At 42.3% G+C, this 17,229-nt stretch overlaps 1 protein-coding gene across 2 annotated transcripts in view; it reads right to left on the reverse strand.

Annotated features, from left to right (window-relative positions):
- Positions 1-1,566: 1,566 nt before the first annotated feature.
- ARMC1 (armadillo repeat containing 1) overlaps positions 1,567-17,229 on the reverse strand; it is a 66,502-nt gene continuing 50,839 nt past the window's right edge. The window contains exons 4-7 of one of the 2 annotated variants that reach the window (XM_068237441.1): positions 15,904-16,093; positions 9,002-9,118; positions 4,386-4,460; positions 1,567-1,861 (exon numbers count right to left, since the gene is read on the reverse strand). In XM_068237441.1, coding sequence (XP_068093542.1) covers positions 1,670-1,861; positions 4,386-4,460; positions 9,002-9,118; positions 15,904-16,093 — 574 coding nt within the window. In that variant the 3' untranslated portion in view covers positions 1,567-1,669. Of the gene's footprint in view, positions 1,862-4,373; positions 4,461-9,001; positions 9,119-15,903; positions 16,094-17,229 lie in introns of both variants that reach the window. The other variant, XM_068237440.1, reaches the window with a different exon arrangement.

The following is a 17,229-nucleotide window of genomic DNA, read 5'->3' on the forward strand; positions in this document are numbered from 1 at the left end:
GGGAAGGAGGGAATAGTAAGTCTGACGTGCAACTATTACATTACACATCCCCAGATTTCTGTACAATTTCTGGACCATTCACTCCCAAATCCTGCCTCCTGCAGCTTCGCTAGCTTAAGGTGCCCTATGCATCTAGCTATGTATGGGCAGATCAACTCCCAGACTTCTGTTCTGATCAACTAAGAGTCAGAGCTCTCTCTGATTGGAGAGAGATCTGTTGGCTGCCCATACACCACAGACCGATTCATGATCAAATTTAGCATGAAATCTCTTGGAAATCGTCCTTGGGATGCGGCTTCTGCCGATGTTCCCCCATATGTAAATGTGCCCGTGCATTGTACTCTCAACTGCCCAAGCTTAACCAACTCCCGGTCTCGTAATGCTGGCTCCCCCGAGTGCCACCATCACACGCGCGTGCCTGTGGTCGCTGTGCGGAGACAGCGGTCGAGACTGGGAGTCACCACAGCTGGAGCAGGTAAAACAATGCATAAACACCAAGAGTGGGAGGAAGAGGGGTGCACAGCGGCCAGGGTTTCATCTAGCTCTCGTATGCTGTCATTGCCATGCACCCGATCAACCACTTCAGACAAAGATTTTCAACCTTGCTTGATCAATACATTTGACCGATTTTTATTAGATTTTTATCTGATTAGATAAAATTATCAAATAGGATGGTGGATCAGACCACAATATTGCTAGATGTATGGCCAACTTTCGTTAGCAGAGGTTACTAAATGCAGGAGGGAAAAAAAATATATATATAAAAAGTACAGGACTTCACACACACTGTGGAACTATAACATGACACAAGTCTCCTCGACATCTCAGACTTACAGACATCCCCCTACAGGAGTCGTTAAGTGGACAAACCCTTCACAAACTGCATTTCTTTTACTCTTTATAGTTGTACATAATAATGGGATGCTATGCCCCGTTCCTCCTTTTTCATACGGCAAGATCAGTTACTGAGACTGCAAGACTGACAAACACATTTTAAAAACCCTCCCTAGAAGGTCAAGGCGGTACCACTGGAAATTTCAGAGAATTACAGATGTCATTTGCGCTCCCGAATACTAACTAAGCCATGCATAGGGGCAGTTTGTGAACTCATGAGCAATTCGTGATGTAAAAGGCATTTGGATAGCTTTAACGTCTTGCGACGAGTGTTAAAGAAGAAAAAACAAAGGTTGTGCATTTTATAACAAAACGCTTATATCACAAGTAACACACTTCCGAAATAAGGCAAGAAACAGAAGAATTCTGTGAAAGGTCTTCATGCACTGCTAACGTCTAATAAGAATGAGGTCCTGAGTATCACGGTGAGCAGAATTCCTGTGTAATAGACATACCAGTGACCTTAAGGCTGAATCAAGACACTTATTTACAAGTGTTCACTATCACAATCATTTGGCTTACCACATGACGGTGTAATAGCAAAGGGTGGATGCATTTACAAAGTGAGGCAACGCACAATAAAAGCAGCGCATTCTGCAACCTTCGTTCCGCGATGTTGGCTCTACGAGATCGCCTACTGTACAGGTAAAACACAGCATAAATTTTGCGCTATTTAAAACTTTATGTGGATTATTTTATTGCAAAATTGCACTTCACTGGGATGATTGAAATATTTCTTTGAATCTTGCTGCAGTCATTGAATCCTAAGCCCATGTCACCAGTAAAAGGACCTGGATAAAAAGTTTGCCGCAGTGCTGAGCCAATTGCTTGCACTGTCCTGATGTGCCCCAACACGAGACACGGCCTTATCCTGCTCCTTCATCGGGCTTTCATCCTCCGGTAGGTAGTCTGGTAAGTCTGTGTTCTGTTCCACATCCACAGGTGTGTCTTGAAATGGAACCAACAACTTCAAGGGTAGATGCAAGAAGAGAGGAAAGAGCCATGTTAAACATCTATGGAATGGTACAATATTTAGGTACACTATAAGGCTTTCAGGTCAATAACTGTGTCCTAAGAACAAAATAAAAAAAACACTGCAGTTGTCTTGGCTGGTCCATTACTGTGGAATTGTGATATAAAATGTCCCCTGTGCTTCACCAGTTTTTTTTATAGCTACTAAATTATAGCTTACTAAATGGCCTCAATTTACTAAGATCATGCTAGAGATAATAAGGCAACAGAAAACTTGCCACCACACAGTGAGAGTTATCATTCCTTAAGTTACCTCCTCTGTAGTTATTTTCACACAGTTAATTAACAGCCTGTTAGAATTCTGGAGTTATTTGAGCTAGTTGTTGCATCGGGTACAGTATATCTACGCCCCTGCAAACTTCATCTTAGGTCTAGGGGCGTAGATATACGCAACTCCGCCGCTGTGCACTCTCCCGCCTGTTCGTGCGCGCGTGCTTGCTGCCGTTCGTTAGCCCACAGATTAATGAACAGATCCATTCAATAATCTAAGTCTCCAATTCAATGAAAGCGGGCGTCTATGAGACGCCTGCATTCATTGTATCTTCCTGTCGTTACATTGCCACGCATTACTTCCAATTCACAAAAAGTAAATTACACCAAAATATACTTTTATTTAATAAAAATCCCAACACTGACTTTTATAATTACCTTTTTCCTTTCCACACCCTCCCATAGTACCCCATTTTTTTTGTATAGGGGAAAAAAATTACATAAAAAAAAAAAAAAATTATATCTATCTTTTGGACTGAACTTTTTTATTATTTATGTCAAGAGGGCATACTACTTTTAATTTTTAATATACAGGCTTGTAATTAGTGATGAACGCAAAACTGAAAAAATGCACCTTTATTTCCAAATAAAATATTGATGCCATATATTATATTAAGGACATTTTTTAAACGTTGCAATAACCGGGACCAATGGGCAAATAAAATGTGTGGCTTTTATCCACAGTAGAACATTTTATTTTAACACTATAAATGGCCAAAAACTAAAAAATAGTGCATTTTTAATTTTTTTTCTTATTATTCCAATTAAAATGCATTTAGAATCAAATAATGCTTAGCAGAATGTACCTCCCAAAGAAAGCCTAATTGGTGCCGAAAAAAAACAAGATACAGATCATTTTGTTGTGATTAGTAGTGATTAAGTTATTGGCAAAAGAATGGGAGTAGCGTCGACAGGTGAAAATTGCTCTGGTCCATAAGGGGAAAATACACTGAGGGCTGAAGGGGTTAAGGATTGAAGAGTTAAATTAAAGACAGAAGTTAACTTTAGGTTTGCCTGAGGTAAAAGGTTTCCTAAATACTACATGCCTCATCACCATGGTGATGACTCTAGAAACGTTATTAAAGACAGGAGAGAAGCTTAGTGAATTGAGGCCAATGCCATTTACAATTATGTGTTCCTGTGCAATGTGTTATGGCTTCATGCACACTATTCCATAGGCCAGTGATCTGCAAACTTGGCTCTCCAATTGTTAAGGAACTACAAGTCCCACAATGCATTTGCCTTTATGAATCATGACTGTGGCTGTCAGACTCCTGCAATGCATTGTGACACTTGTAGTTCCTTAACAGCTGGAGAGCCAAATTTGCAGATCACTGCCATAGGCAAAACTATGCATGGGATAACATGCATCAGCGCATACTGCAGGCCTTGCTACACATCGTGGTGTACACAGTTTCTTAATCACCCTAATGTCCTTTCCAAACATCTGAATAACGTACATGCTAATGTGCAAAAATGCAGTTCAACAAGTAGACTGTGAGAAAACAAACACATTCCTGCAGACAATACTGAAATGTGTAAACAGGATTATACAGTCAGTTCTTAAAGTGAATCCGAGATAAACTTTTACTCATTGCATAATTGTGTTCCTTTCATATAGTTTATAGGCCATTCCTCAAGCCAAATACTTTTGTTTTGATACTCTAATTCCCTATAAACTAAACAAGCCTCTCCCACAGGTCTTTTTGTGCCTTGGCACTGTAGCAAGGGCTTATGGGAGCTCAGTCTGGGCAGGAGGAGGAGGTTACTAGCCATTGATTTCAGAGGCAGAGGGGTGGAGGAAGGAGGAGAGGTGACTGAATATACACACAGGCAAGCTGATAGCATCTCCAGCCCTCAGCCTGTGACAATGTGACAAACAGAACATGGCTGCCCTCATTGTATCACAGGAATAAATATTCATAAACTTTTGAAGCTGTTTGCACCTAGATATGCTGTGTAAACTATCTAAACTTTAGATAAGATATATAGACAAGTTACTTGCTATAGTTAGTTTTTCACCTCGGATCCGCTTTAACGGTCTCCAATATGACTGCATATGTATTAGAAGGCAGAAAATGGGTAAAGAAGTAGTCAGAAATAACGCATAAGTATTAAATACATAACTAGCCTGAGAAACTTTCTACAGCACTACAATAATAATGAATTTCACCCACCAGACGTCTTACCTCTTCTCCAGACTCGCCTTTCACTACTTGCTGTGCTTTCATTACTTTGGTAGATGCAATTGCTGTGGCCAAAGCCTGGGATAAAAGAACAGCACAAGCAGAAATTACTAAGGGAGCAACGCAGGCAAGCTTCATTAGAGAAGCATGATAGCAGCTGAACTACAAGGATTTTTTTTTTTTTTTTTGTTATCCTAGTTAACATATTGGGTTTTTCATGCAGTTTGCATCTCCATCAAGGAAAATGTCCCTCATTTCCTGTCCTCACAGGGAGTGGCTAAATCTCTCCAAAAGGGCACAGACAGAAGTAACTTTTGTTTTTGTTTTGCAGAGTGACAATAGTTAGATCCCTGGACAAGCATTTAATGCTGTTTTTCACATTCTGTCCCCTAGGACCACTTTTGTTCATGCAAAACAAACATTTGTAAAGTGCATTTCTCCTGTTGGACTCAAGGCACATAAACATGGCTCACACCAGTAATTTAGTGAATGGAAAATTGTGGCTCAGAGGAAAAATTCTACAATTCCGCAAATGCCAGGCTAAACAGGTAGCTTTTCAGTCTGCATGTGAATAACCCCAGGAATAGGGGATGTCTTTACTGGGTGCGGTAAAGAGTTCCAAAGGGTAGGGGCAGCATGACAGAAAGCTCTGGCTCTAAAAGTTTTGAGGTGCACTCTGGGAGAGACCAAGTTTATGGATTATCATTATTTAGTATTAATATAGCGCCGACATCCTCCACAGCGCTGTACAGAGTATATTGTCTTGTCACTTAACTGTCCCTCCGAGGGGCTCACAATCAAAAATCTACCATAGGTCTATTTGTCTATTAAGGGCCCTTTTCCACTAGCAATCGCAATCACAAACGCCAGCGATTGTGATTTTTCATTAAATTTTGTTATGCGATTGCAATTTTTCATTTGCATTGCATTATTCCTCTTAAAATCGCTGCAGAAAGCGATTGCGATTTGCAAATCGAATCACTATAGTGGAAAATACTTCTCATGATTTCTATGATAAAGTAGCAACCCTAGCGATTTAAAAATAACTAGCGATTTGCAATTCAGCTCTGTAGTGGGATAAAGGCCCTAGGGCCAATTTAAGGGAAAGCCAATAAACGTATCTGTTTTTTTGGGGGGATGTGGGAGGACACCGAAGTGCCTGGGGGAAACGCATGTAGACACGAGGAGAGTATACAAACTCCGCCCAAATTGTGTAGGAATTTGAATGTCAACAGACCAGTCTTGAAAAGTACCGCATTTTTCGGACCATAAGCTGCATTTTTTCCCCCCAAGAGGGGGAAAATGTTGGTGCGTCTTATTGTCCGAATGTGGCACTACAGAACACGTCTCCCCTAAATCCCCACCGACTATCAGAGATACTCATCGTAGTTGCAGAATTTGATGTAATCCATGCAGTGTTCCTTCCCTGTAAGCCGCTTGTCACCTGCCACATGCCTGCTCATTACCCACTTGTCACCCGCCACTTGTCTGCTCGTTACTTTCTAGTCCCCTACCACGTGGCTGCTCGTTACCCGATTGTCAACCGCCACTTGTCTGCTCGTTACCCGCCACATATCTACTCGCTGCCCGCTTGTCGCCCGCCAGATGTCGGCTTGAAAGCTGCTCCTTACCTGCTTGTCACCATCTAGCCATCGGCTTGTAAGCTGCCCGTCACCCGCCAGTTGTCGGCTTCCAGCAGTGTCTGTAAGGTCCAAAGCGCTCTTCACTTCCCTCCACTAGCACAGGCTGCTCTTCCTGATCCTGAATAGCGGTACCAATAGCTGCAAAACCCAGACTGATACTCTCAAGTCTTAGTAGTTGCAGGACAAATCTCCTGCCTGAGACTCTCGTCACCTGACAGCTTCTGGTGTAATCCAGTCTGGGTTTTGCAGCTATTGGTACCGCTATTCAGGAAACGCTACGTAATATGTTGGCGCTTTATAAATACAATGAATAAATAAATAAATAAATAATAAATAAGCGCAGCCAGTGCTGATAGATGTTAGAGAGGAGCGTGTTGGACCTTACAGACACTGCTGAAAGTCGACAACTGGCAGGTGATGAGCAGTGTACAAGCCGACCTCTGGCGGATGACAAGCGGGGGATAAGCAGGTAAGAAGTCGACATCTGGTGGGTGACAAACGGGTAACAAGCTGGTAGCAAGCCGATGGCTGTCAGGTGACAAGGGGGGACGAGCAGGAAACAAGCCAATGGCTGGTCGGGTGACAAGCAGCTTACAGAGATGGAGACAGGCCACACTGCAGGGACTACATCAAGATGGAGTTCTGTAATAACTACGATGAGTATCTCTGACCATTAGTGAAAGTCAGTGGTCCTCAGACTAAGGCCCGCGGGCCGAATGTGGCCTCCTGAGGCTTTTTTACCGGCCCCCCCACAAACAAAATATATTACTTATAGATGTGGTCAGCTACATCTTGAAATAATAATAGTCCACATATAGAATAGCAGTGCTGGCACCACCCATCCACATGGAAGCCAGAAAGCAGTAATTCGCTGGTTTCCAATCAAATTCCACATCAGGCGACACTGCTGTCCAATTGGACTGCAGGTTGTCACCTGGGTATGCTTCACTGTCTGGCCTGCAAATACTTCTACATCATTTTATGTATACTCCGGCCCACCAGCAGTCTGAAGTATGTTGACCCGGCCCTCGACCCAAAACGTTTAGGGACCCCTGGGCTAAAGTTTTGCATTTATAATACTGAGATCTTTAATTCTATTTGTAAGCACCCACTGATTGCCACCTTGGGGTGCATTGCTCCAGACGTTTGAATGATTGGTTTGTGCAAGAGCTTCTGCAAACACAAAAAAAAAAAAATGTATTGAATAATATTACATCCCACATTATCTGTATACTGTGCAATCTGTTGGAATTGGTCATTTTGAGTGTTGGGGACAGCACAATCTCTGTTTGCTAAATCCTTACAGCCATTACCTGCACTCAGGAGTTTACACAGTAATCTCTGCCTCATTTCACTGTGCTTAGAATCTTAGAATCTTACAGTCTAAACCCTGCCTCACATCACTGACCTCAGGCGCTTGGGGGGGGGGGGGGGGGGGGGGGGGAGAAAGCTCCACAAGATGCCCTGCACCATGTTCAAAATTATATATATATATTATTTTTGACCTCTAAACCTAGGTGCGTCTTATGGTCTGAAGCGTCTTATAGTCCGAAAAATACGGTATTCTCCATTTGACAGGTAGCCAGTGCAGTGAGCCAAGAATCAGTGTAATGTGACAGTAGCGAGGCAGGTCTGTCATGGATAGCCACATAGGCTCCAGAGTCAAGAAGTGAGGAAAACTCTTTTATTTGCATGACACAGGCAGTAGCATTTCTTAACGCCCTTTCCATAACATGCAAAACTGCATACATTTTTTTTTTCCTGGAGCATGGTTATAAGTAGATATGCAAACATAATATTCCTGCCACACTACACAAACACATCTGCATATTGAATCCATGGCACTTAATTCTAGAATTACTTTTTTTAGTATTCGAATAACAAGGCTTTCAATTTGATTGGGTCAAATAGAACTACTACTTATCCATATAGCAATATGTTCAGGAAAATCCTTCGCTTAGGAGTAGCACATGTGCCATCTTACGCAGGAATGCACAGTAAGAACTTTGCCTTAAGAGACTATCAAATGAAAACATTAAAAAAAAAACAAAAAAACAAACAAACACGACATCAAGTATAGTGCTGTCATTACAGCACTGCCCTACCTGTCAGAAAAGTTATTTACCATAGTGTATTGTTATGTGCCTTGCTCCCCTTACCTCAGCACAGAGTCCTCTATAGTGTGTGTAGCCTAAGTAAATCAAGCTAGTTAATAACCATTATATTTTTGATAGTGAGATATTCCATTTTCTCTCATTTTCTCTCAAGTTAACTAATGTGATAAACAATTGTATCTATTCTCCTATTCCCAAAAATGACTTTTTGATATATTCCAGTTCAACTATATGTCTAAATCTACTTTTTAAATGTTTAATGTTTCATTGTCTTTGCTCAATGACAATTTTTACAGTATGCCAGAGCTAAATTCTATGAAACTATTGACCCTTTTTATCTCTTCCCTGGTCTCAGAAGCTGCTCTCTGCATGAAGAGAGCTTTATGGCGGTAATTCGTTATCAGTAAGTGTTATGCTATTTTTCGACTAAGTCCAGACTGGAGAAAAACTGTCACTTGCATACCTGAATGTTATCACTTTCAAAAGAACACAGCCTTGTTATGCGTATGCTTGGCACTGCACATACACGTGTATTTAATTAGTTTATTTTCTCCTGGCTAGTCCTTTAAACCCCTATCCAACTTTGAACACTCAGTGATGTGTCCTCCAGTAAGGCGCGCGCGTGTTTAGTCTAACTTCTCTTGCTACATCCACTACATAACCAAAAAACGGGGAAAAAAAAAAAAAAAAAAACACTACAGAGTGCTGTAAACCTAAGATCAAGAGAGCATTATTACTTGAGTCTCCTACAGATAAAGGTTAGAGGCTGTCCAAACTTGGCAGAAATGTACCCAAATACGGACGTCTTGATTTCAGGTAGAGCAACTATTGGAATGCACTAGGATTTTATATAGTCTCTTACCTCTGCTTTTAAGTCTGACCGAATTCGCACCACACATCTTTGAACTGCCATTTGAAATGTAAAGCTAATGACGCCTTTGATTTTTAGCAGAGCATCTTCACAAAGACTCCTTCGAGACTGGGGAGAAAAGAAAAAGAAACTTGTATTGATCTAATGGAGCGTCTTCAACTTCATATAATATTAATTAATATTCAAATACTAAAGACAAAACCGGTACAAAGCCTGGAGCAGAGGAATGTTTCCCTACAGCAGCTTATGAGGTGCTTACTAATGTTTTACCTTGCCCTCGGGGAATAAAGACAGCTGGCATGTAGCTGGCTGCAATGGGTAATAAAAAGCTTCATTCATTTTTTAGAGAAATATATTCTCAATGCAAACTTCAAAAAAAGTGACACCATCTACATTTAAAAAAAAAATTAAAAATAGCCACGTAAGCACAGCCACGCATGCGCAATAAGCCGGAGCCGCTCGTGCATGAGCAGCTCCGTGACTCCGTGATACTGGGCATGCACAGCCGCATTCTTGTCAGAAGAACGCGGACCAAATGTGCAAGGGGGGTCTGTGCTTGGTAGTCGGGGACCAGAGGAGGCTGAGGGAAGTATCAACAGGATATCTTTTGACCTAGAGCTGCAGCTAGGGTTCTCTAGAAAGTACCCCTGAACCAGGGCAATATCTACAGTATTTCATAAAGGCAATGGTGGACTAGATTACTTTTTTTTTTTTTTTTTTAGTGTCCTGCTCCGAAGGCCAGGAGTGATCTACTCATGCCTAGTATGCTCCAGCATCAGGCGCGCGACTTGGCCAGCGCATACGCAGTAGCCGGTGACAGGCTGGAGGGACTCAGAAGGACAGCATGGCAATAGGATGACTCCAAGGGGCTGCAAGAAGCCCCGGGTAAGTTAAACTCTTTTTTTTTTTTAACACTTTAGATTTCCTTCACATGGCCTGTACCAAGGGCTAGTGTACATGAACCTTTAACCACTTCCCGACCGCCTAACGCACAGCGGCGGCCGGGAAGTGGAGCCCGCAAGGACCAGCTCACCCACAGAGGCGGCGGTCCTTGTAAGGGCATGGGCGGAGCGATCGCGTCATCCGTGACACGATCCTCCGCCGCCGCCTGGCTCCGCTCACCCGCCGCAACATCCCGCCGGCCATACGGAAGCGCCGGCGGGATGTTAACCTGACGATCGCCGCATACAAAGTGTATAATACACTTTGTAATGTTTACAAAGTGTATTATACAGGCTGCCTCCTGCCCTGGTGGTCCCAGTGTCCGAGGGACCACCAGGGCAGGCTGCAGCCACCCTAGTCTGCACCAAGCACACTGATTTCCCACCCCTGCCCCCTGATCGCCCACAGCACCCCTCAGACCCCCCCCTGCCCACCCCCCAGACCCATGTTTACACCCAATCACCCCCCTAATAACCCATCAATCACTCCCTGTCACTATCTGTCAACGCGAATTTTTTTTTATCCCCCCCTGCCCCCGCTCCCTCCTGATCACCCCCCCACCCCTCAGATTCTCCCCAGACCCCCCCCCCCCCCATGTACTGTATGCATCTATCCCCCCTGATCACCTGTCAATCACCCCCTGTCACTGCCACCCATCAATCAGCCCCTAACCTGCCCCTTGTGGGCAATCTGATCACCCACCCACACCAATAGATCGCCCGCAGATCCGACATCAGATCACCTCCTAAGTGCAGTGTTTACATCTGTTCTCTCCTCCAAACACCCACTAATTACCCATCAATCACCCCCTGTCACTGCTACCCATCAGATTAGACCCCTATCTGCCCCTAGGGCACTCAATCACCCGCCCATACCCTCAGAACGCCCTCAGACCCCAGCCCTGATCACCTCGCCAGTGCATTGCTTGCATCTATTCCCCCCTCTAATCACACCTTGAGACACCCATCAATCACCTCCTGTCACCCCCTAGCACACCTACCCATCAGATCAGGCCCTAATTTGCCCCGTGTGGGCTCCTGATCACTCGGCCAAACCCTCAGATCCCCCTCAGACCCCTTCCGATCACCTCCCCAGTGCATTGATTGCATCTATTTTCCCCTCTAACCACCCCCTGAGGCATCCATCAATCACCTCCTGTCACCCCCTAGCACTCCTATCCATCAGATCAGGCCCAATACAACCTGTCATCTAAAAGGCCACCCTGCTTATGACCGGTTCCACAAAATTCACCCCCTTATAGACCACCTGTCATCAAAATTTTCAGATGCTTATACCCCTGAACAGTCATTTTGAGACATTTGGTTTCCAGACTACTCACGGTTTTGGGCCCGTAAAATGCCAGGGCGGTATAGGAACCCCACAAGTGACCCCATTTTAGAAAAAAGACACCCCAAGGTATTCTGTTAGGTGTATGACGAGTTCATAGAAGATTTTATTTTTTGTCAAAAGTTAGCGGAAATTGATTTTTATTGTTTTTTCACAAAGTGTCATTTTTCACTAACTTGTGACAAAAAATAAAATCTTCTATGAACTCACCATACTCCTAACGGAATACCTTGGGGTGTCTTCTTTCTAAAATGGGGTCACTTGTGGGGTTCCTATACTTCCCTGGCATTTTAGGGGCCCTAAACCGTGAGGAGTAGTCTACAAAACAAATGCCTCAAAATGACCTGTGAATAGGACGTTGGGCCCCTTAGCGCACCTAGGCTGCAAAAAAGTGTCACACATGTGGAATCGCCGTACTCAGGAGAAGTAGTATAATGTGTTTTGGGGTGTATTTTTACACATACCCATGCTGGGTGGGAGAAATCTCTCTGTAAATGGACAATTGTGTGTAAAAAAAAATCAAAAGATTGTCATTTAAAGAGATATTTCTCCCACCCAATATGGGTATGTGTAAAAATACACCCCAAAACACATTGTACTACTTCTCCCGAGTACGGCGATACCACATGTGTGGCACTTTTTTGCACCCTAACTTGAAACCAAATGTCATTTTGTGACATTTGGTTTCAAGACTACTCCTCACGGTTTAGGGCCCCTAAAATGCCAGGGCAGTATAGGAACCCTGCAAATGACCCCATTTTAGAGAAAAGACACCCCAAGGTATTCCGTTAGGAGTATGGTGAGTTCATAGAAGATTTTATTTTTTGTCACAAGTTAGCGGAAATTGATTTGTATTGGGGTCATTTGTGGGGTTCCTATACTGCCCTGGCATTTTAGGGGCCCTAAACCATGAGGAGTAGTCTGGAAATCAAATGCCGCAAAATGACCTGTGAAATCCTAAAGGTACTCATTGGGCTTTGGGCCCCTTAGCGCACTTAGGGTGTAAAAAAACCACACATGGTACCGCCGTACTCAGGAGAAGTAGTATAATGTGTTTTGTGGTGTATTTTTACACATACCCATGCTGGGTGGGAGAAATATCTCTGTAAATGACAATCTTTTGATTTTTTTTACACACAATTGTCCATTTACAGAGAGATTTCTCCTACCCAGCATGGGTATGTGTAAAAATACACCCCAAAACACATTATACTACTTCTCCTAAGTACGGCAATACCACATGTGTGGCACTTTTTTGCAGCCTAACTGCGCTAAGGGGTCCAAAGTCCAATGAGCACCTTTAGGCTTTACAGGGGTGCTTACAATTAGGCACCCCCCAAAATGCCAGGACAGTAAACACACCCCACAAATGACCCCATTTTGGAAAGTAGACACTTCAAGGTATTCAGAGAGGGGCATGGTGAGTCCGTGGCAGATTTCATTTTTTTTTTGTCGCAAGTTAGAAGAAATGGAAACTTTTTTTTTTTTTTGTCACAAAGTGTCATTTTCCGCTTACTTGTGACAAAAAATAATTTCTATGAACTCACTATGCCTCTCAGTGAATACTTTGGGATGTCTTCTTTCCAAAATGGGGTCATTTGGGGGGTATTTATACTATCCTGGAATTCTAGCCCCTCATGAAACATGACAGGGGGTCAGAAAAGTCATAGATGCTTGAAAATGGGAAAATTCACTTTTTGCACCATTGTTTGTAAATGCTATAACTTTTACCCAAACCAATAAATATAGGCTGAATGGGTTTTTTTTTATCAAAAACATGTTTGTCCACATTTTTCGCGCTGCATGTATACAGAAATTTTACTTTATTTGAAAAATGTCAGCGCAGAAAGTTAAAAAAATCATTTTTTTGCCAAAATTCATGTCTTTTTTGATGAATATAATAAAAAGTAAAAATCGTAGCAGCAATCAAATAGCACCAAAAGAAAGCTTTATTAGTGACAAGAAAAGGAGCCAAAATTCATTTAGGTGGTAGGTTGTATGAGCGAGCAATAAACCGTGAAAGCTGCAGTGGTCTGAATGGAAAAAAAGTGCCTGGTCCTTAAAGAAAACCTGAACTGAAAATTAAAAGTCAAAATAACCATACACAAGTCATACTTACCTTCCAGGTAGTCTACGCCTCAGTGTCTTTCTCCTGTCCCGCGTCGTATTTGTTCACTGTGATCAAGGGAATTTTTCCGTCCTCCATTTTGAAAATGGCCATTACCCATAACAGCTTTCTGGTCAGCACACAGTTAAACTGTAACATCGCCCACTTGAGCCATAGGGAAACATGGACATTACCTGGTGCATCAGTTTTCCTCTCAGCTATAACTGACAACTGATATTTTACTGACAGCAACTGATATATTTCAGATCTGACAAAATATTGTCAGAACTGGAAGGGATAATTGTCAGAAGAAAATGGTGAGCTTCTGAGAAGAACTGATGGCAAGGTAACTATGGAATGCTCATTTGAAGTTACCTCATGTGTTTATTTTAAATATTTTTACTCAGTACAGGTTCTCTTTAAGGGGGTTAAAGCCCAGGGTCTTCAAGTGGTTAATTCAGTTCCATATAAAGTTTAACAGGAGTTTAGCTGCAGTTCAGCTCAAGATCAAAATCAATTGCAATTTGAAGTCAGTTTGTCGTTTTGTGCTAATGTACACTGGTATAAACGTGTAAACAAACTAAACTCAAAGTCCTGTGTACACTAGCCCTAACTTTCCAGTCTGAAGATTGGGAACTGAACCCAATTACATTTTTTATTTTCCTAGAGTTTAATTTTAACTGTAGACTAAATTATAGTATTTTTTTTTCTATTATAGCAAAGACACACGCATGTATTTACCATCATTTTCAACTCGGTAATTGCCCTAGCAGCAAGCCTGTTAAGTCAGTGAAGTCTACGCTTGGTTAAACAGGACAACCTTGGCATGTGTTCTCCACTTGTAACTAAAAGGTACAATGCTTACATCTTCAAATAATAAATCCAAGTGGATAAAATGAACTGTAAATCATAAACCATTGCTGGAAAGCCAAGAGTTGTTTGCTCCATATGATAAGAAAAGCATTTCCCCTTGGTTAAGCTTTGATTGACTGAAGTGCTCATTGCTAAGCAGTTAGTGTTTAGTTCTGTTTATCAGACACCTTGCATGCATGCTGACGGAACGCATCAAAGCAGATGTTGCAACCCTTCAGCTAGTCAGCACATCGCCATCTCCGTGCAGAACATTCACTCTCCCCTCTGCTGCCAAGCACACTACATTCCTGTGCAGTAGACTGAAGTCTGTAAATGGCTTTACATTTGCACAAACTTTTGCTCAATTTCCTGAGGAGGGTTCAGAAAGTTTTCTACCTTCCCAAGACATCTGGGAATTATACTTTAAGAATTTAATTCAATTAAGGGTTTATGAACAGAATCCACAAAAACTGCTCTAAAGATCTGATGTCCTGTTGAAATTAATGCATGAGTGGAGTGACATTTATATTTGCAAACAAAATCAATGTACCTCCTTCTGATGTTCAATGCATATAAGCTGTGTGGTCTAACATTGTCAGTATACAGGAATAGAGTCTGTAGAAGAAGGCTTACTGGCTGAAAGCTTATATTTTTTCTTTAGTTAGCCAATAAATGGAATTGGCCCAATTCAAAACATCCTCATAAGATCTATTAGTAGCACAAAACAGCTGTGAGTCCCTCTGCAACCATTTTCTCCATTTGAGTTGATTGGGATCTGCCTTGTCGCAACTGCTACAATGGGATCATTTGGTATAAAGGTTGGAACTTTAATGATGCTCCATTCCCTTCTTTACAAGGCTTCTGCAGCTGCATGCAGGTAGGGATGTGGACACATTTACCCTTACAGCTCAGAGAAGAAAAAAAATGATAAAATAAAAAAAAAGCAATAGCCCACAAATTTAGAAAATGGAAAAAACGATGTTGTTACCCACAGAAAGATCATTACCATATTTTTCAAACCATAAGACACAACTGACCATAAGGCGCACCTAGGTTTAGAGGAAAAAATAAACCTGGTGCATTCATAGCACGGCTAGAGGGAATCGTATGCATACATGCATTGAAATAACTGCCGGAGTGCGATTTGAAGTCACGCACACAGGCCCTGAACTTAAATCTAAAATCAGTGGTGGACAGGACTGGAGTTACCAGTCTTTTATGGCATAGATTTTAAAGAGAAACTCCACTTTTGCTTAAAAATCTCAATGTTGGCTCTATATATTGTATTAATAGCGTGAATTTTATACTTTCTGTGGTATTTCCCCTATTGTGAAGGATGGAAGGGACTTAGCGCTCAGATATTTTCTCAAGGAATGAGAATGTAAATTTCCTACACAGCTGAATTGAACAAAAAGAAATCAAGGATGTCTGATTAGATGATGAAACAGGTTCACTGCCAATGCTCTCAGTAAATAAATGAAATTGCTCAGGATACACAGAAGGATAGGTTGCACTTTTTCCTATAGATCCATGTGTGTTTATAAACCTTGCTCCTGGGACAGTCGTGGTAAATGGGTAACAGAGGCGTGCAACTAACTATTTACACCGCTTCTTAGAAGTAAATCCAAGTAAACGGAATATTTACCGTATCATCAAGGCCATCGATATGTAAAACCACTGTTTTGGCACGTTTATTTGTTGTTCCAAGAAAGAACTGAGCCTTCCGCCTCCGGGAGTTCATTTCATTCGCACAATCGCCATCTGCTGTTCCGGATGCCTGTAGAAGGTCATACACCTCAGTGGCAAGAAGCTGTGTGTCTCCTGGTGTAGTGGTCCTGTAAGAGCACAAAAGCCACACCATGACTGGATCAGGTTACACCAAAAAAGTAATGAGGACAAAGTTAAACATTTGTTTTGGTTTTTATTCTAGACCATTTGTAGATAGGTACACAGGACCACAAGCACAGCAGTATACCAGATCCGAGGCAAAGCTACCCAAGGAAAGCTTAGAGTTATGTTCATGCTGGATACACATACCTCTATGCATTGTACGTCATTCTCCCAGTTAACCCAAATTTTCAAAATCCCACCTTGAGTCAGGGTCAGCTGCCTAATGCTGAATACACACGGTGCGTTCCCGCACTCGATTTCCCGCTCGATTCCCGTCGATTCGTTTATTTCCAACATGTCCGATTTTCATTTCGATGGATCGTTAGGTCGATTTGGCATACTTTACATGCAAATCGACCTAACGATCCATCGATCCAAATGGTTGGTGCTATATAACAATATCGGTATTTGGGTTTTTTCTGTTTTTAAGAGTATTTTTTACAACTCTTACAAACTAATTTGATGTAAACTATTTCATTATATATTTTACAAATGAAATCAAATCTAAAATGATGCTAATAAAAATAAAAAATAAATAACTGCTCATCTATGTAGAGCAGGGGTGTCAAACTCAAATACAAAGTGGGCCGAAAATGCACACTGGGACCTAGTCGCTGGCCAACCTCAATCTCTACAGGCCACCTTCCTCCCTAATAAAGTTCCCAGGTGTCTAATGGCCCCATCCAACCCCTATACAGTTCCCTGGTGTCTTGTGGTTCTCCCTCCCCTATACAGTTCCCTGGAGTCTACAGGCGCCACCCTCCCCCATACAGTTCCCTGTTGTCTAGTCTAGTGGTCCTCACTTCCTTATACAGTTCCCTGGTGTTTAGTGCTTTCCTTTACCTCCCCCATATGGTTTCCATGGTGTTCTAGGACTTCACCTTCAATATAGCTTCCCTGGTGGTCTAAAGTGGGCCAAACATAATGCAAAGTGGGGAAACCACTTGAGGGCCAAATTTAATGGCTCTGAGGGCCAGATTTGGCCCACGGGACGGAGTTTGACATGTATGACATAGAGGGAAAGCTATTAATCTGCTAGAGCCTCCCCAATCCTCTATGTCCCCACAGTCCACCGTTGTCC

This window comes from Hyperolius riggenbachi, chromosome 5 (genome assembly GCF_040937935.1).
Source record: "Hyperolius riggenbachi isolate aHypRig1 chromosome 5, aHypRig1.pri, whole genome shotgun sequence".
NCBI lineage: Eukaryota > Metazoa > Chordata > Amphibia > Anura > Hyperoliidae > Hyperolius > Hyperolius riggenbachi.